The 21,386-nt window shown below is 42.3% G+C and overlaps 1 protein-coding gene across 1 annotated transcript in view; it reads left to right on the top strand.

The window, feature by feature from the left end:
* Positions 1-630: 630 nt before the first annotated feature.
* LOC309808872 (forkhead-associated domain-containing protein 1-like) overlaps positions 631-21,386 on the top strand; it is a gene marked incomplete at both ends in the record, with an annotated part of 84,598 nt that continues 63,842 nt past the window's right edge. The window contains 2 exons of the mRNA XM_082629447.1: positions 631-723; positions 17,618-17,824. Coding sequence (XP_082485573.1) covers positions 631-723; positions 17,618-17,824 — 300 coding nt within the window. The remainder of the gene's footprint in view (positions 724-17,617; positions 17,825-21,386) is intronic.

Below are 21,386 nucleotides of genomic sequence, written 5' to 3'. Positions count from 1 at the left end.
CTGTAGAAGTTGGGGTTTCTTGAGTCAAAGTTCAGAAGCCCAAGATTAATAACAGTCACAATCACAGTAGGACAATTGGGTGTTTAGTGTAGCAATCACCATTCTAGATGCTTCACATTTAATCCTCACAAAACTTTTTGGGATACAGAGTATTATTAGCCCCATTTTACAGATGAGGAAACAGAGGCATAGAGAGAGAATAAGTAAATCACCCAGAGTCACAGAGCTAGTAAGTGGTGGGTTAGTAACACTGAGTATTTGATTCTGTCAGATAACTAACCCCAAACTAAGCTTAATGGGAGGTGGAGAGCGGTTATCAGTGGAATTCAGATTTGGTTTTTTTTTGCTATTGCTTGTTTGTGCTCTGAATTACATAAAGGATGTCCTCTTGTGATCAGAAGCAAGCTCATCTATGCCGGCTATCACTGTTAAAAGGACAGTCTTAAAAATGTGTGGAATTATCATTGTGATCATTGTTAAATCCAGCTATCCACTCCTACATCTGCTGACTTCTCCTGTGGACATTATGGTGTATTCCATTCATTCTAAATATGACATTGAATAATTAGAGGACTGTATTTTTCTAACAAAATTGTTTTCTGAAAACGTTTTATAGGGAAAGCAGAGAATATGAAAGCCTATCTAAAGAGTGCAGAAGGCTATTTTGTCCTGAATAAAAGCACTACGATTGGAAGGCATGAAAATTCAGACCTTGTTTTAGAGGTAAGACCTCTTCCTAGCCAGTCCCCGACCCTCCCTACCCCTCACACCACCAAAAGTCCTTACTGTTCTGTGGACTCCAGTCTCTTGTAAAGCACAGCCTCTGGCTAACAGTCCCAGCCTTCCTCGGTGTGCCACCAATAACCAATCCCGGCATGTGCTGGGTCTCCCTGGCACATGTGGTAAGAATGAGCACAGTGCAAAGTGCGATGGGCCCTGTGTCCTTTGCTGACTGTGTGTGCAGTGTCCCACCCTGATGGCGCGGTTTGGAAGGTGGGCGTAGAGCTGATGCTTGACCTTCACCTGCTCCGCGTCTGGCAGCCACGGCCACCTGAAGGGCCCAGCTTGAGCAATGGCCTCTCGCCCTTTCCAGAGCTTCTGGAGACTCTGGGCCCCTCAGAGGCCTCCCCCGCCCCCGTACCTCCAAGTAGTAAATCAGGGTAAGCCCTGGGCGTGGCCTCAGCGCTCTCTCACTTCATTTCATTCCATTCTCTGAATTAGCTGTGGCTTGGTCCACAGTCCCAGCTCATTGACAGCCAAGGAAGTTGGAAGAAATTGTAAGTAAGGAATTATAAAAACAGTGGCTTTGAGCCTTTTAACATTTTGAAAGGGATTAAAATATTGAAGCAGAAAGAGAAATGCAATGGAATCCCTTTAGGACTGTGAAAGGCAGACCACTGTCAGACTTCACTCAACAGAGTTTTTTAAACTTTATTTTGAAATAATTATAGATGCACAAATGGTAGAGAGAATGGCACGAAGCATGTGTGGAGTCCTGTGCCATTTTACCACGTGTGGATTTGGGTGTGGCCCTCAGGATATAGGAGTATTCCATCATCAGAGATGTCCCTTGTGATGCTCCTTTTATAGTCACAATTCCTCCTCCCACCATCGTCCCCACGCTCCGAAAAGCACTAATCTGTTCTCCGTCTCTATAATTTTCATCATTTATCTATGACCTTTGCAATTGATTTTTTTTTTTTTTTAGTCATTGTAATGCCCTTGACATCCATTTAGGTTATTAGCTTGTTGTTTTTTTTGTTTTGTTTTTTTTTTATAAAGGACTGTTATTATTTCCAGTTTTTATTTTTTTAAACCCACATTTGTTTATTTATTTATTTTTGGCTATGTTGGTTCTTCACTTCTGTGCGAGGGCTTTCTCTAGTTGTGGCAAGCGGGGGGTCACTCTTCATCGCGGTGCGCGGGCCTCTCACTATCGCGGCCTCTTTTGTTGCTGGAGCACAGGCTCCAGATGCGCAGGCTCAGTAGCTGTGGCTCACAGGCCCAGTTGTTCCGCGGCATGTGGGATCTTCCCAGACCAGGGCTCGAACCCGTGTCCCCTGCATTAGCAGGCAGATTCTCAACCACTGCGCCACCAGGGAAGCCCTTAGCTTGTTCTTTTATTGCTGAGTAATAGTCCACGGTATGGACGTATCACCTATGTTTAACCATTCACTTTTTGAAGGACATTTTGTTTCCATTTGGGGCTATTAGAAATAAATGTACTATAAACATTTGTGTACAGGTTTTTGTGTGAACATAAGTTTTTATTTCTCTGTGATAAATGCTCAGGAGTATGATTGCATGGATTAACATATGTGTCTATATAGATTCGGTTTGTAAAGAAACTGCCAGACTTATCCAGCATGGCTGTACCATTTTTCATTTCCACCAGCAATGTATGAGACACATCCTCACCAGCAATTAGCATAAACACTGTTTTTCATTTTAGCTGTTTTAGTAAGTGTGTAGTGGTATCTCATCATAGTCTTAACTTGCATTTCCCAAATCGATAGTGATGTTAAATGTCTTTTCATGTACGTGTTTGCCTTCTGCATATCCTCTTCAGTGAAATATCTCTTCATATCTTTTAAGTGTCTCTAATCGAATTGTTAATTTTTTTACCATTGAGTTTTGAGAATTCTTTATGTATTTTAGATATGAGTCCCTTGTCAGATAGATGGTTTGCAAATATTTTCTCCCATCCGTAGCTTGTCTTTTCATTCTCTTAGCAGAGTATTTCACAGAGCAAAAGCTTTAACTTTTGATGAAGTCCAGGTAGTTATTTTTTCTTTTATACATCATGCTTTTAGTGTCATGTCTAAGAACATGCCACAAGGTCCCTGACCCTGAGGATTTTCTCTTATGTTTTCTTCTAAGTGTTTTATAGTTTTATGTTTAAATCTATGAACCATTTTGGGTTCACTGTCGTTAATGATGTGAGATTTAGGTCAAAGTTCATTTTTCTTCCATGTGGATATTTAGTTGTTCCAGAACCATTTGTTGAAAAGACTATCCTTTCTCCATTGAATTGCTTTTGCAAGTTTGTCAAAAATAATCTGGCCATACTTTCTATGGGGGCTACTTCTTAGTTCCCTATTATGTTTCATGGATCTATTTGTCATAATGGATCTACCATTATGAGATAGCCTTGATTACTGTCGCTATGTAAGTCTTAAATCAGGTAGAGTGATTCCTCCCACTTTTCTTTAAAAAAAATTTTTAACCTATTCTAGTTCCTTTGCCTTTCCATTTACATTTTAGTGTAAGCCTGTCTGTATATACAAAATATCATGCTGTAATTTTGATTGGAATTGTGTTTAATCCTATATAACAATGTGAGAATAATTGATATACTCCTACATTGTCTTCCAATTCATGATCATGGTATATTTCTCCATTTATTCAGTGTCTCTCATGAGTGTTTTGTAGTTTTCAGCATACGAGTCCTGAACATGTTTTGTTAGATTTACACTTAAGTATATCTCTCTTTTTATTTTTTGAGTGATTGTAAATGGTATTATATTTTTAATTTTGGTGTCCACATGTTCATTGACAGTATATAGAAATACAGTTGATTTTTGTATGCTTCTTGGTATCTTGGAACCTTAACTGCACTTTCTTATATAAGGGCTTTTGTAGATTTCTTGGGATTTTATACATAAACAATCATGTCATCTGCAAATAAGAACAATTTTATTTCTCCTTTCAGAAAAGGAGATGTGAATGCCTTGAATCTTCTTTTCCTTGCTTTATTTCCCTGGTTAAGACTTCCAGGACTCTGCTGAACAAGAGCAGTGTATAAATCCTTATATTCACTTGTTCCTGACCTTAGGGGAAAAAAGTCAGTCTTTAACCGTTAAGTACGAGGTTAGCTGTAGGGTATTTATACATGTTCTTACCAAGTGAGAAATTTCCCCCTTTATTCCTAGTTTTCTGAGAATGTTTATTGTAAACGCAACAGATTTAAAGATAACTCCATGAACGTCCCCGTGAGATTCTCCTCCATGATATGGTCTCCCTTCAAGGACACAGAACATCTGTGCAGTGTGCAAAGTGGGAGGAAAAAGAAGAAGAAGAAGAACTGTAGTTTCTTCTTTATGCTAACAAGGCATAGATTTGGGGTAGTTTTATTTCCTGTCTGGCTAAAGTAGAGACAGAGATCTCTGTTTTGAACCGGCCTATGATATTAGAAAACTGTAGTAATTTTTAAAAGCACAGGCTTTGGAGATAGACAGAGCTGGGTTTGAATCTCATTAGGCTACTTTGTGGCTGAGTGACTTCAACCAAATTACTTAATCACTCTGAGCTCCTTTTCCCTGTCTGTAAACCTCTTACCTCACAGGTTTATTCTGAGGATTAAGTGAGAAATGCATATAAAGAGCCTGGCATGTGGTGCTCACTGAATGTCACAATGATCATTATTATGGTCTCCTAAAACAGAGACTGAGAAGAATCCTCAGAGGTGCAGAGGGTTGAGATGAGGATCCACTGACATTAATAAGCCATTTGGAAAAGGGAACTAATGAGGACAGTTATTAACTAGACAGAAATTGAGTTGCATTCATTGTATATAAATAATTGACTGCTTACTGCTCCTCGGACTTAGCTTAAGAAATACGTCACTAGGCTTCCCTGGTGGCGAAGTGGTTGAGAGTCTGCCTGCCGATGCAAGGGACACGGGTTCGTGCCCGGTCCGGGAATATCCCACATGCCGCGGAGCGGCTGGGCCCGTGAGCCATGGCCGCTGAGCCAGCGTGTCCGGAGCCTGAGCTCTGCAATTGGAGAGGCCACAACAGTGAGAGGCCCGCGTACCGAAAAAAAAAAAAAAAAAAAAAAATTCAGGGATTTATATTACTAAAAAGTCATCATTGCATTTACCCAGAGGTTACATCTAGCAAATAAAAAAGGTTGTTTATTTGCTTGGATCAATCCTAAAGAATAGGCAGTCATGCTTCTAAAGATTTCTACTCATCAGCAAGGCTGACATGTTGTTTTGACTATTGGTATCATAGTATTTCGACATCATTTACTATTTCCGATAATGGAAGGTAGTTACATGCTTCTTGTTTTTAAAAATTGGGAGAAAGGAAAATATAAGGAAGAAAATAAAAGTCACTTGTAATCATTTGGCTCAGGGAAAAATCAATATTGATATTTGCAGGGTTTTACCTTCCAGACTTTTTTCTATATCCTGTAAGGAGTTTGGTTCCCTAAGGCAATAGGAAGCCTGTTTATAGCCAGGCTAGTGAGAAGTGTTTATAGTCAACAGTGATAACTGTTGCTATCACTCATTCATTGCACAGTATTTACCCAGAGCCTCAGCACCGAGCCAAGTCTAGGGGTACAGTGATGGCAGAACTGGACATGGTCCCTGCCATCAGGAAGCTGCCAGGAGAGAGAGAAATAAGTCAAATGATCCCACAAAGGTGTGACTAATTCCATTCCAACATTGGGGCTGTAAAGGAAAGGAATATGGAAGACAAGGAGGACTTAACTAGACAAAAGGAGAAGGGAATGGCATGTGCAAGGGCCCTGGGGTGGAAGAGCATATTGTGAACCCAAGGGACTGAGAGAAAACCAGGGCGTCCAGAAGTCAGAGTGGGAAGGAGGAGGGCTAAGGGACAAGTCGGCCTCCTTCATGTCACCGTAAGGGTTTTGATCTTTATCTGAAAAGCAGTGGGAAGAAGGCTTGAAGGATTGTAAACAAGGGGGAGACCTGCCAGTGAACATCCCAGCTGCTGTGTGCAGGCGAGCCATCAGGAGCTCTATTCACAATCTCCCCTCTCCCATTTTACATGGCTCAAAAGCCTCAGCCTTGCTCATTTCACAGCTAAACCTTGCAAGTTATAATTTATATGATTTGATGTGCCTTGTAAACTGTAATCTTTAGAGTTGGATGTGGCTGTTATTTAAACTCTGCTGAGAAAGGGACTCAGTTCTTCCAGAATGAAGAAACACCAAAGCCAGTGGTTGTTGGATTTTCCGTATGTTTAAGAGTGGTTGTTCAACATGAACTCCTAGGCATTCTGACCCAGTGGGTTTGGGGTAAGGCCCAGGAATCTTCACATTTATATGCTCCCCAGGTTCAGGTGGGGGGAATGGAGTCCCCTGGAGTTGGCTCCAGGACCACACTTTGAGAACCCCACCATCAGTGCTCCCTCCCTCTCCGTTCTTGATCAGCAGAACTCCTGCTTGTGTGTGTGTGTGTGCGTGTGTATTCTTTCAATAAACTTTGTTTTGAGGAAAAGAGAAGCGAAGGGTAAACAATGAAGGGCTGACTGACCCTCCCCCTCCCCAGGGACTCCCTCAGTCCCACCCTGGGGAAGTCCCAGGATCCCTAGAAGACTGAGCTCTAGGACAGCCCAAGTCAGCACAGGGCTGCAGCTACGAGGGTGGAGATGGAAGAGAAAAAGAAAGAACAGACATGACAGGGGGATGAAATGCTGGTGTCCACACCTCACCCTCGGTGGTCAGTGTCCTGCCAGGCATCTCCTTTCTCATGGGTTTAGCCATCTCTCCAGCCTGTGTCAGCCCTTCTCGCGTGGGATCTGAGGGTCGTGAAGCCAGACTGATCTCATACACACACCCCAGATCCCATCCAGCTGGATGACTCTCGTCCCTTTTCCTGGCCCCTTCCAGTTCTGGGCTGCCTCTCAGAAAAGAACCAGAGCCTACACCATAGTCTTGTTTATTATTATTAAACAAGGCTGCTGGGATTCTCCTATTATTTGCATCAACATCCCGGAAGCAGCCAGGCAGTTTGGGGCCTGGAGATGAACCAGGGGTTGGAAATACACACCTGCGAATCGAGGGGGTGGCACAGTGGCCCCAGCCCATGGACAGAGTGCGGAGGAAACGGACATCTGAGGGGAGAGGAGCCCGGCGTGGAGACCTGGAAGCAGTCAGAGAGGTGAGGGAGCCAGAGAGCTGTTGCCAGGCTGAGGGTATTCATCACAGAGACAGCTTGCTTTGTGCCAGGTACTGTTCTGGGCACTTTCGAGTGTATTAACTCATTTCATCCTTAGGAGGTTAGTGTTGTTTGCCCCACTTTACAGATGAGGGCGTTGAGGCACAGATAGGCTGAGTATCCTGCCTGAGGTCACAGAGGGAGGCTGGGGCACTGGGCACCACGCTCGGGCAGTCTGATTTCAGGACCAGCCTCTCCTGAGGCCTTGCCGGTCCACAGGGCTCTCCTGTGGAGACTGGGGAGGAAGGATCCAGCTGACGGGGAAGCAGAGAAGCTTCTTCTTTCCTTCCAATCCCAGACCCGTCGTCTCACCAGCGCCTGGCCGTTTCCTCATATCCTTATTCTTTTGAAAACCCCATTTTTTTTTTTTACTATTTCTGCACTACATCCCTTTCTGGGGGCAGTGGGGGGATGGGGCTGGGGGATGGGATAGCCTAGAACCAAAAAGTTAAAAGAAATAGATAAAACACACACACACACACACACACAAACACACACACACAAGTTAATTTCAAAAATGTTATCCCACTCCTTTGAACATGTCACCAAGCAGTACCTTTTGTCAATCCTACGAAGCCCAGCTTATCAAACTCATTTTTGCTGCTCAGGGAGCAACCAAAGAGAAGCAAAGAACCGTGCCCCAGGCTGCACAGCTGGAAGGTAGCAGAGGTGGGACTTGAACTCAAGGCTTTCTAACTCCAGAGCCCATCCTCTTGCTCATAATAGAGAACATTTCCCATTTGCCCTATGTTCTCTTGTAAGTGCTTTAGTATGTATTATATCATTTATACGTCACCAGTAGCTTATAAGAGTGTCCTTTTGTTACCTTACAGATGAGGAAGCTGAGGTATCACTTGCCCAAGGTCACCCTGCTAGGAAGTAGGAGAGCTGGACTCGAGCCCAGTCTAATAACCACCACGTTGCCCTGCTCCCCCAACCCCTGAACCACCAGGCCACGTGCCTCTCTCTGACAACTGTGTCACATGTCACAGAGAGGCCGAGAGCCCGAGGAGGCCCCCGAGGGCAATGGCAGTGGGTTGAGGACCCAGCGGGAGAGGAACCTCTTGAAGCCATTTGACAATAAAGGAAAGGAAGGGGGAAGAGGCGGTGTTTCCAGGCCGAGGGGGTGGTGAGCATGTTCACAGGTTAGACGGAAGTTACACTGTCAAGGTGAGGATGCAGAAGAGGAGATGGTTGAGGAGAGGGACCAGACCAGGGTGGGATGAAGGCAGGACCACCCAGAGGCCCTTGGCAGCTAGGAGAAGCCTTGAAGGTCCCATCTAGGAGCTTCTCCATGCCTGGGAAGTCCAGGTCCTGGCAGGGAGCTGAAGGCACATTCACAGGGGTGTGGAGTGATGGAGGGGAGTTTCCTGAAGGGACTCCATAGGGAGTGGGCAGGGCTCAGAGAAACCACAAAGGATAGTGCAGGGCCCAGAGCTAGTATGAGTGAGGACTGTTCCCACCCCCAGAGCTGTGGGGTGAGGGGCAGGGGCATTTCCTGGGACCCGGAGACCCCGAGGGCTGGGTAGAGTCCTCTGAGGGAAGCTGTGTGGCCCCAGAGAATGGAAGCCAGGGGAGTAAGTACCCCAAGCTCTCTCCTCCCTGCTCTGATCTCTAACCCCCCATTGGCCAAACCCAACAAGAAACCAGAGACAAGGAGCCCATCAGCCCATGGATGTAGCTGCACAGGTGGGCCTGCTGGGCAGAGGGCGCCGTGTAAAGGGATGGAGGAGGGTCGGGAGAAGCAGACGGAGAATGCCGGCAGGTGCAGGAGGTGAAGACCTAGGAGGCTGTTGTCAAAGTAGAATGAAAAGCCTGAGAGCAGGGACCTGCTGGCTGGGGGGCCCAAAGGGCACTGGGCCAGCCTCAGGACAGAAGTGTGAGGGTGGCAGGAGGGTTTGGGGGCCGGGATGGACTTGAAGGAGCTGGTGAGCTTGAGCAGGGCCCAGGCTGGGTGAGCATAGGGCATTACCCATAGGGAGCAAACAGGGAGCAAAGGCTACGTGACTCAAGGAGAGGACGAGACAGAGGATAAGGAAGGCCGGGAGTGGGAGGTTATGGTCTGAGATGGGGCTTCCCAGTGCCAGGTGATGCAAGGTTGAAACCTAGCTCCAAAGGACGGTTCCAGGTACACGTCGAACCTCAGCGACAGTGTCAGTGAACCTCAGGGCAATGTCATAACTAAGTCAGCTTCCCGAGGAGGCTTCCTTAAAGCACAGGGGTCATCAGAGCAGATGGTCATTGTTAATAGAAGTTTAAACGTCTCAATATTTTATGGACTCACTATATACTTTTTAAAGACATTTTCAATGCAGGAGCCTTAAAAAATGCACTTGTTTTGTATATTAGGTCCTGCCTGTCTCCTCTCTCATTATTAAATCACTCTCTACTCTGAAAATCACAGGGTACAAATCAAAGGTACAAGTTTTGGAATTAGACTTGGGTTCAAACCCTGACATTGCCCTGGGCCAGCATCCTCATGTTCAGTGAGTCCCTTCATCTTAGCCATTTTTTAAATCGTGGTAAAATACCTATAAAGTTTACCGTCTTAACCACTTTTAAGTGTACAGATCAGTAGTTGTAAGTTATTCACATTGTTGTGCAACCAGCCTCAGAATTTTTCATCTTGCAAAACTGAAACTGTACCCATTAAAGAACAATTCCCCGTTTCCCCTTCCCCAGCTCCTGGCAACCCCCGTTCTATTTTGTTTCTATGAGCTTGACTACTTTATGTACCTCACACAGTGGAATCATACTAAATTTGCTTTTTTGTGACACTTATTTCACATCATGTCCTCACGGTTCATCCATGTTGTCGCATGTGTCAGAATTTCCTTCCTCCTACACTGAATAATATTCCACTGTATGGATGGACCACATTTTGCTTATCCAATCATCAGTCAGTGGGCACTTGGGTGGCTTCCACCTTTTGGCAATTGTGAATAATGCTACTATAAACATGAGTGTACAAATAACTCTTTAAGTTCCTGCTTTCAATTCTTTGGGGTATATACCCAGAAGTGGACTTGCTGGATCATATGATAATTTTATTCTAAATTGTTTGAGAAGCCGCTCTACTGTTTTCCATATCAGCTGCACCATTTTACATTCTCAGCAGTGCATAAGTGTTCCCCTACTCTACATCCTTGCCAACACTTGTTATTTTCTGTTGCTGTTTGTTTGTTTTTGATAGTAGCCATCCTAATGGGTATGAGGTGGTATCTCACTGTGGTTTTGATTTGCATTTCCCTAATGACTAGTAATGTTGAGCATCTTTTTATATGCTTGTTGGACATTTATATATCTTCTTTGGAGAAATGTCTATTCCAGCTCTTTGCCCATATTTGATCAGGTTATTTGGGGGTTCTTTTTTGTTGTTGTTGTTGAGTTATAGTTCTCTATATATTCTTCATATTAACCCTTTTTCAGATTTGTGTTTTGCAACTATTTTCTCCCATTCTCTAGATGGCCTTTCACCCTGTTTATTGTGTCCTTTGATTCACTGAAGTTTTAATTTTTGATATAGTTGAATTTATCTATTTTTACTTTTGCTGCCTATGCTTTTGGTATCATATCCAATAATGCATTGCCAAATCCAATGTCATAAAGCTTTCCTCCTGTGCTTTCCTCTAAAAGTTTTATAGTTTTAGACTCTGTTTAAGTCTTTGATCCACTTTGAGTTAATTTTTATACATGGTGTAAGGTAAGAGTTCAACTTAATTCTTTTGCAGTCTTTCCCAGCATCATTTGTTGAAAATACTGTTCTTTCCCCATTGAATAATCTTGGCACCCTTGTCAAAAATCATTGGACCATATATGCAAAGTTTTATTTCTGTGCTCTCTATTCTATTCTATTGGCCTATGTGCCTGACCTTATGTCAGTATCACACTGTTTTGATTACTGTACCTTTGTATGCAGTAAGTTTTGAAATCAGGAAGTGTGAGACCTCCAACTTTGCTTTTCTTTCTCAAGAGTATTTTGGCTATTTGGGGTCCACTGAGATTCCATATGAATTTTAGGATGAATTTTTCTATTTCTGCAAAAACTGCTGTTGGGATTTTGAATCTGTAGATCCTGCTGTGTAGTAATGACATCTTAACAATATTAAGTCTTCCAACCCACGAATACAGGGTGTCTTTCCATTTATTTGTGTCTTTAATTTCTTTCAGCAGCACTTGGTAGTTTTCAGTGTACACATCTTTTACCACCTTGGTTAAATTTATCCCAAAATATGTTATTCATTTTGATGCTATTGTAAATGAAATTATTTTCTTAACTTCCTTTTCAGGTTGTTCATTGTGAGCATATAGAAACACAACTGATGTTTGTGTGTTGATTTTGTGTCCTACGATTTTGCTAGTGAATGTAATTTTTTAGTTCTAAGAGGGTTGTGGTTTTTCATGGACTCTAGGATTTTGTACATGTATGATCATGTTGCCTGTGAACAGAGATAATTTTACTTCTTCCTTTCGAATTTGGATGCCTTTATTTCTTTTTCTTGCCTAATTTCTCTGGCTAGGACTTCCAGTACTTTGTTGAATAGAAGTGGCAAAAGCAGGTATCCTTATCTTATTCTTGAAATTAGAGGAAAAGCTTTCCGTCTTTCACCTTTGAGTATGATGCTACCTGTGGGCCTTTCATATTTGACCTTTATTATGTTGAGGTAATTTCCCTCTATTCCCTGTTTGTTGAGTGCTTTTATCATGAAAGAGTGTTGCATTTTGTCAAATGCTTTTTGTACATCAATCGAGATGATCATTTTTTTCCTTCTTTCTGTTAATGTGATGTATTACGTGGATTAATTTTCATATGTTGAACCATCAAGTCTGCATTCCAAGAATAAATCCCACTTGGTCATAGTGTATGATCCTTTTAATGTACTGTTGAATTCGGTTTCCTCCTATTTTGTTGAGGATTGTGGTATCAGTGTTCATAAGAGATACTGGTCTGTAGTTTTCTTGTAGTGTCTTTGTCTGGGTTTGGTATCAAGGTAATGCTGTCCTCTCACTTCACCTTTTGAGTCTCAGCTTCTTCATCTCTAAGATGGAGATAATAATAGAGTCCCTGTTTAGGGCTGTCATGCAGATTAAATGATAAAAATGCACACAAAATGCTTCAGCAGGGCCCAGTTCACAGGAAGCCCTCAAAATATGTTAGAGGATGATAAGGATAATAATAAAAATAATAATAAATAAATAACAGTTCATCTCATAGTTGGACAGCTCAGTAGGCTGGGGCTTAGAGAGTCAGTCTGTATTAGCAGCAGGGCGTCTGTCCAGTAGCAGCATTTAGCAATTTTCCAAGTAAAGGGAGCGAGTGATATTATAGGGCCAAACTAGGAAGCTGTCTCCTGGCCTAACATGTGGTAGAGGCTCACCCAAATTTGTGGAGTCATTTAAAACTTCCTGCTTGCTTTGATTTCTTAATAATGGCTTGACAGTTTTTGAGGAACTGAAAGCAGTGAAGCCTGGCAAGAGACAAACAAAATGTAACACACAGAATTTCTCTCATTCATGGGTTATCAAAGGTTCAAAGGACACAAAGATCAATGGCAATGGTGATGAAGATGATGTGGGTGACATTTTCCAAAGAACTAATGTGTTTTCATTTTTTTAAATACTTTATTTTTTGAACAGTTTTAGGTTTACAGGAAATTGAGCAGAGAATACAGAGAGTTCCCATATATCCACCCCTCCAATACACACAGTTTCCCCTATTATTAACATCATGCATTAGTGCGGTACATTTGTTACAACTGATGAACCAATATTGATATGCTATTATTAACTAAGTCCATAGTTTACATTAGGGTTCACTCTTTGCGTTGTACGTTCTTTCCTTTTGACAAATGTATAGTGACAAGTATCCACCATTACAGTATCATAAAAAATATTTTCACTGCCCTGAAATCCCCTGTGCCCCTCCTCTTCATTCTGAGCTCCAGAGCCCCTGTGCCCCTGGCAAGCACTGATCTTTTACTCTCCTTATAGTTTTACTTTTTCCAGAATTTAATACAGTTGGAATCATACGGTATGTAACCTTTTCAGACTAGGTTCTTTCACTAAGCAATATGTATTTAAGATTCCTCCATGTCTTTTTTGTTATTTGATAACTCAGTTATTTTTATCACTAGTATTTCATTGTATGGATGTACCACAATTTGTCCATCCATTTACCTTTTAAAGGACATCTTGGTTGCTTCCAGTTTTTGGCAGTTATGAATAAAGATGCTGTAAGCATGTATCCAAAATAAATGAGTCTTCATGGATATAGAGAACAGACTGTGGTTGCCAAGTGGGAGGGGGTTGAGGGAGAGATGGAGTGGGGGGTTAAGGTTAGCAGATGTGAGCTGTTACATCCAGGATGGAGAAACAACAAGGTCCTACTGTAGAGCACAGGGAACTATATTCAATATCCTGTGATAAACCATAATGGAAAAGAATATTTTAAAAAGAATGTATATATATGTATAACTGAATCACTTTGCTGTACAGCAGAAATTAATACAACATTGTAAATCGACTACATTTCAATAAAATAAATAAATAAACAATATAAATGAGTCTTAAAAATCAACAATAAGAAACCAAACAACCCAACTTAAAAATGGGCAAAAGAGCTCAACAGACACCTCACCAAAGAAAATCTACAGATGTCAAATAAGCATATGAAAAGATGTTAAACATCATATATCATTAAGGAATTTCAAATAAACATGAAATATCTCTTCATTTATTTAGACTACTTTGATTTCTTTCATCAACATTTTGTAGTTTTCTTCATATACCTCTTCATATAGCTAAGTATTTTGTTAGATTTATTCCTAAGTACTTCATTTTTTTTTTTTTGGTGCTAATGTAAATGGTGTTGTGTTTTTAATTTCATATTCCACTTGTTCATTGTTGGTATATAGGAAAGCAATTGACTTTTGTATATTAATCATGGATTCTGCAACCTGGGTACAATTGCTCATTAGTTCCAGGAGGGCTTTCTGTCGGTTCTTTGGGATTTTCTGCATAGACAATCATGCCATCTGCAAAATGGGCAAAAGATCTGAACAAACACCTCACCAAAGAAGATTTCTTTTTCCTTCCCAATCTATCTTTTATTCTCTTTTCTTGCCTTGTTGCATTAGCTAGGAGATACAGTACAATGTTGAAAATGCGTGGTGAAAGGGGACATCTTCACCTTATTCCTGATCTTAATTGGAAAGTTTCTAGTTTCTCACCATTAAATATGACGTTAGCTTTAGGGTTTTTATAGATGTACTTTATCAGGTTGAGGAAGTTCCCCTCCATCCTTAATTTGCCAAGAGTTGTTGTGGTGGTTTGGTGGTTTGTTAGTTTATCATGGATGGTGTTTAATTTTGTCAAATGCTCTTTTTGCATCTACTGTTATGATAATGCGATTTCTCTTCTCTACGCTGTTGATGTGATGGATTACATTAATTGATTTCCAAATGTTGAACCAGCCTTGCATACCTGGAATAAATCCCACTTGACTGTGGTGTAGAACTCTTTTTATACATCACTGGATTCAATTTGCTAATATTTTGTTGAGGATTTTGCATCTATGTTCATGAGCAGTATTGGTCTGAAATTTTCCTGTTTTGCAATATCTTTATCTGGTTTTGCTATTAGAATAAGCTTGGCCTCACAGAATGAGCTGGGAAGTGTTCTCTCTTCTTCTATTTTCTGGAAGAGATTATTGAGAACTGGTATCATTCTTTCCTTAATGTTTGATAGAATTGACCAGTGAACCCATCCAGGCCTGGTGCTTTCCATTTTGGAAGGTTATTCATTATTGATTCAAATTCTTTACTAGATATGAGTCTATTCAGAGTATTTATTTCTCCTTGTGTGAGTTTCAGTAGATTGTGTCTTTCAAGGAAATGGTCCACTTCATTAAGTTATAAAATCTGTGGGCATAGAATTATTCATAATAGTCCTTTATTATCCCTTCAGTGTCCATGAGATCAGTAGTGATGCCATCGCTTTCATTTCTGATTTGAGTAATTTGTATCTTCTCTCTTTTTTTCTTGGTTATCCTGCTAGAGGTTTGTCAATTTTATTGATCTTTACAAAAAAAAAAAAACCAAACAGCTCTTTATTTTGCTGACTTTTCTCTATTGTTTTCCTGCTTTTTATTTCATTCATTGCTTCTTGTCTTGTGCTTGTGGTAGGCTTATATTGCTCTTCTTTCTCTAGTTTCATAAGGTGGAAGCTTAGATCTTTTCAAATGTATGCCTTCAATGCCATAAACTTCCCTCCAAGCACTGCTTTCACTGCATCTTGCAAATTTTCATAGGTTGTATTTTCATTTTCATTTAGCTCAAGATGAATTTTTATTTCCCATGAGACTCCCTCCTTTACCCATCTGTTATTTAGAGGTGTGTTGTTTAATCTGAAAATATTTGGGTATTTTCCAGCTGTCTTTCTGGTATTGGTTTCTAGCCTAATTCCATTGTGTTCTGAAAACGTACTTTGCATAATTTCTATTCTTTTACATTTGTTGAGGTATATTTCGTGGCCTGGAATGTGGTCTGCTTGGTGAATGTTCAATGGGAGCTTGAGAAGGATGTGTGTTTTGTTGCTGTGGGATGAAGCTGTGTGGTTGCCAGTTAGATCCAGATGATGGTAGTTCTATTCAGTTCAACTTCATTCTCACTAATTTTCTGGCTGGTGGGTCTGCCCGTCACTGACAGAGGGCTGTTGAGGTCTCCAGCTACCATGATGGATTCATCTGCTTCTCCTTGCAGTCCTATCAGTTTTTGCCTTCCATACTTTTATGCTCTATTGTTGGGTACATACAATGAAGGACTGTTATGTCTGCTTGGAGAATCGACCCCTTTATCACTATGTATCGCCTCTCTTTATCCCTGATAACTTTCCTTCCTCTGAAGTTGGCTCTGCTTGAAATTAATAGAGCTACTCCTGCTTTCTTCTTGTGTTTCAGTATTTTAAGTGCCAAAGTGTTTGGTAGGAATTTGAAAAGTGGGTAAAGGCACAGTCATTTGAATCAGGCAAACCTGGGAACAAGCCAAGCGAGTCAAAGTGGCTGACTGTGGGCACACTTAATCGTTCTATGCCTCAGTTTCCTCATCTAAGAAATGAGTAACTATCGGACCTACTGTACAGCACAGGGAACTATATTCAATATCTTGCAGTAACCTGTGATAGAAAAGAACCTGAAAAAGAATAGATATTATATATATGTATAACTGAATCGCTTTGCTGTACACCTGAAACTAACACAACATTGTAAATCAACTAGACTTCAATAAAAAATTAAATTTTTTTTTAAATGAGGAAGTATCCCTTTGAATTATTGTGAAGATGAAACGGGATAATGCAGTAAAGCACTTAGCAAATTTCCTGGCATTTGTGTAATTACACATAATGTGTCATTAATATATTCTACTAATATATGCAGTTATATTATTATCTATTCATATACTATAAGCTATTATTACTATAAGCTATTGGTTATAATTATATTGTGGGACATTAGTATAGATTTCTAAGTCCAAGTACTCTCTATGAAAGTTGGATGAGGCACTCTGAGAAGAGTGACTTAGAAAATATTTGCAAAGTCTCAGGCTGGAGTGGATGGCTCATAGGCAGTGTCCTGAGAAGACAGAGGACTTCGCACGTGCCCTGCAGCCCATAGTCCAGGGCGCCGGGGCCAGGGGGGATGTGATATTTCTTCCTTGGTGCCGAGTTTTGCTCATTCTTCTTATTAAAGTGGTTACACAGGAGGTTTCTGACGCCACTGACAAATCACTGTCTGGGGTCTCTCTCTTTTGAGGGAAATGTGGTCACACCAGGGCCCCTATTGAAAAATAGATCATCTTTGGTTAGATAAATTCTGATTAGCTTTTAAGAAGCAACAGTAATAATTAAGCACATGGGAAAAACCTTCATTGTACACCAAGGCTTTTAAAAGGTAGTTATAAAACTATGTTTTGTGGTGTGAGCTCAATTGTGTTTAAACTTTTTAAAAAGATTGTAAGCATAGAGAAAAGACTGGAAGGATGTGAACCACCGTGTTCTCGGTGCCTGCCTCTGGGGGACGGGAGTCTAAGTGATTTTAATGTCTTCTTTGTGTTTTTCTCTAGTTCTCATTTTCTGCATTATTACAAAAAACATGTTATTTTAAAAATGAATAGAACAAACAACAATTATTACAAAACCTCCCCTGAACTTTAACACTTGCAGTAAATGGACAGTTGTCACTTGCCAACTGACCTTTCTGGTTTGTGTTGGGCCATTTCTGCTGTCTTGCCACTCGGGACAACCAAAAGGATACTTGCATGGGATCAGAGAACTATCAAGTGGCCAATTCCTGGCCAATTCCCCCCGAGTTCCCTCTTGCCTCTGTGTTGCCTGACGCCCTACCCCAAAACTGGGCATCTAGTCTCGGTCTACTGTCAGGCTCTGGTGACCCTCCACTCACTAGCTGTGTGGCCTTAGGCAAGTCACTTAACCTCTCTGACCCTCAGCATCCTCCTCTTAAAATGAGGATTGCAGTGACCGTCCAGCCAGATGAAGTGGTTAGCACATTGGGGCCCCCAGTGTCAGTGGCACTAGTTATTCCTTGTTATTCCTGATATTCCTGGCTCTGACTGTCCCCCTTCTGCATTTCAGTCTGCAGACGTCGACAACCATCACGCACTCATTGAATATAATGAGGCCGAAAGCAGCTTTGTTCTCCACGACTTCAATTCCTGCAACGGCACGTTCGTCAATGAGTGCCACATTCAGAACGTGGCTGTGAAGCTCCTACCCGGAGACATCCTGAGGTTTGGGTCCAGAGGGCTGACCTACGAACTGGTCATCGAAAACCCAGCCTCGGTGAGTCCAGGCCCCTGCGGGGGTGGGGTGGGGTGGGGTGGGGTGCAGAGGTGCCGTGTTGTGTCACCTTCCGTGCAGCCTAGGGCTCGGGTACGGCCACAGGTGGAGTTCGTCTGGAGCGCGTCACTCTTCCTTTCGCGATTCTGCGAAGTTCAGCCCCATCGCGTGGGTGCCCGGGGAGAGCGAGTCCTCGCGCCCTCTTCTGGGCATTTCGTGGAATTACATGCAAGAGTTGCCTAGGGACCAGCCCAGAGCGAGAGCATTTTCCTGAAAAGTGAAGCTTGGCGAGGGGAGGTGGAAAGCAGGTGTGTGCTTTTGAAGATGCAGAGATGGATGCTTCCTTTTTAGGCAGATCAGTGCTCTGCAACTTCCTAGCTTTGCGACCTCGGCCAGGCTTCTCTGCGTGCCTGGGTCTGGGTCTTCTCAGCGGTGCAGGGCGTTGAGAGAGTATCTATGTATAAAAAGTCAAAGTCTCTGGCCGGAGTAGACACTCAAGGCCTGCCAGCTGTTATCACACCGGATCAGAAATGTTCCCGGGATCAGGACCTAAAGTATGGCCCCAGGTTAAGCGGAACGTAACCCAAAATTCGCTCAGTCACCAGAAGTATCTGGTTCAGTAGGGAGGCAGGATGGGGGCTGGTTAGCAACACAGTCCTGGGTCAGAACCCCAGCTCTGCCACTGGCCTACTCGGTGCGCTCTTGCACAAACCATTGGACCCCTCGGAACCTCGGTTTCCTCATCTACAAAATGGGGCCAACGACAGCAATGACCTTGCAGGCTTATCTCGAGGGCTAAATGAGATGGTTCTAATTGTAAAACTCCCAGAATAATGCCCATTCGTGGTGAGCACACAATTAATACCTGTCGTGTGTGTCCCAGAGAGACGGCGTGTTAACCTCACTCCCCAGCACCAAGAACCCTGCATGGACTGAGACCTCCGAGGCTTAAAGTCCTTTCTGGGACGAGGCTGGGTATAAATAAATAAAGTTTAGAGAATCTAGACAGAATCCTGGGGTGTGGGTCCACTAGGCAGCCTTAAATACTCACTCAGAGAAGATGAGCACCGTCCCTCAGGCTGCAGGGCTCGTGACACCGCATCCACCACGTTTGGCTTTGAAAACCTGGGACAGTTTTCTCCTGCTGCTTCTCAGCCCCCTTTTCCTCCTTGGACCAACATTAAAGTGTGCTCACTTGTGGGATGCACTGGGATCCACTGGCCGCCCTGAGGAGGGGCTCCTGACATAGAAGGTGTTGACCTGATCAGGGGTTCTCAACATGGGTTCTAAGGATCCCCCTCGTCAGAAGCACGTGGGGAGCAGACCCACAGTGCAGATCTGGGCTTCACCCCAGGCCTGAGGACTCATACTTAGGATTCCCAGATGAAATACAGGACACGCAGTTAAATCTGAATTTCAGAGAAGCAACAAATCATTGTTATGTACAGGTGTGGCCCAACTATTGCAAGGAACCACTTATGCTAAAATAATTATTTGGTGTTTATCTGAACTTCAGATTTAACGGACACCCTACAGTTTATTATATATTGATTTATTCATTTCTTTATTTATGCGAAATCTGGCAACCATACACATCCTCCCTGGGAGTAGGGCCTGGGAATATGCATTCTCACAAGCTCCCTGATGATTCTGATGCACCGCCAATAGGAGGGAAACCGAAATTTAGAATCCTTTGTATGGAACACTTACAGAATTTTTTAGGGATCAAAGAAAAGGGGATTTCACACTCCCAAGCCTGAAAATCCAAGTTCATGAAGTTTGATTCAATGTGCCCCAACATGTCTGATTCCAAGAATTTTTCAGGAATGTTCAGTAAAATTACAGGTTCTCAGGCCCCCTCCCTGGGAAATTCTGACTCTGTGGCTTGCCCGTGGGGAGAAGAAGAGGGGGAGCAGCAAACAATATCTGCATTTTTTTCTTCTTTTTTCCTACAAAGATATTTATTGAAATATTATTTATAGGGGCATAAAATTTGAAACCTAAATTTCCATCCAAAGGGGGCATTGTTTAATATATTATATTGTTTAATATATTATAAGGAGTTTAATATACTATAAGGAGTTCGTTTATATATGGAATACTCTTCTGCCTTTGTAAAATACAGCTTTCTTGAGATATAATTGACATGCCATAAACGTCACATGTTTAAAGTCTGTAAGTGGATGGGCTTTGACATATGGGTACACCTGTGAAACCATAGCCACAATCAAGACAGTGAACAGCTCCTTCATCCTCCAAAGTTTCCTCCGGATCACAGCATGTGTTTGTTTGCTTGCTTGCTCTTAACAGCTTCACTGAAGTACAATTTACATAACAGAAACTTCACCCATTTGAAGTGTCCAATTCAATCAATTTGAATATATTGATGGAGTTGTGCAGCCATCACCACAACCTGCTCTCAGAACATTTTCCTCCATTTCTATCACCCCAAACCTCGGAGAAACCTTGGAGGTATTTCATTTTGGGGTTTGTTTTTAACTTTTAATTTTCAAAATTATGGTAAAATACACATAAAATTTACCATCTTAACCATGTTTAAGTGCACAGTTCACAGTGGCATTAAATCTATTCACACTGTTGTGCAGCCATCACCCCCATCCATCTTCAGAACTTTGTTCATCTTCCCAAACTGAAACTCTATGCCCATCACATCAAACCCCCTGCTTCCTTCCTCCCCTCCCACCATGCTTTCTGTGTCTGTGAATTGGACTATTCTAGGTTCCTCATATAAATGGAATCTTACATTGTTTGTCCTTTTGTGACCATCTTATTTCACTTAGTATGATATCCTCATGGTTCATTCCAGTTGAATATTTCATTGTATGGATTCACCACATTTTGTTTACCTGTTCATCCATCCATGGCCACTTGGGTTGCTTCCACCTTTTGGCCATTTTGAGTAAGTTTGTTATGAACACGGGTGTACAGCTATGGAATGGGGACTTTATTTTACAAGGTGCTTCTTATATAATTGTGGGGAAAAGTGATGACGACCTCTAACCTTGAGTAGATAAGACGGAAGAAGATGCTTTGTAAGAAGAGAAACGAGGAGAGCAGCAGGAGGAATCACTGACGTGAACAGCACTGTGCTAAGCAATGCACCTGCTCTCCCTTATTTCACGCTCACAGCAACCTATGAGATGGGTTCTCCCATGATCCCCATTTGACAGACAAGGAATCCGAAACTCAGAGAGGTTAAGTAATTTCCCCAGGACCACACAGCTTGTCAGTGCAAATTAAACACTATCCCCACTTGTGGAAAAAGGAGGGGAGAAAACCATTTAGTCTGATGCTAGCTGGAGCAGTAGCCTTGACTGGTTTTCACACCGAGGAAAGCATACTCTCACGGTCACTGGAATATGCACGGATTTTTTCAATTCTTATTCCTACACGCACTTGCACCTTGCTTCATTCCTCGGTTGACTACAGGCAGCTGCACAAGTGTTCCCCCGGCCTGTGCCCAGGGCACTTTGCAGGACTCTCCACAGCCCCATCTTCTCAAAAGTGCTCTCTGCCGGGGCGTCCCCAGCTTGAGAAGCTTCCA

The sequence above is a fragment of the Mesoplodon mirus genome, assembly GCF_964341445.2.
Source record: "Mesoplodon mirus genome assembly, chromosome: 7".
Classification (NCBI taxonomy): Eukaryota; Metazoa; Chordata; class Mammalia; order Artiodactyla; family Ziphiidae; genus Mesoplodon; species Mesoplodon mirus.
The sequence above is the reverse complement of the archived record's forward strand: the minus strand, read 5'-3'. Positions and strand labels throughout refer to the sequence as shown.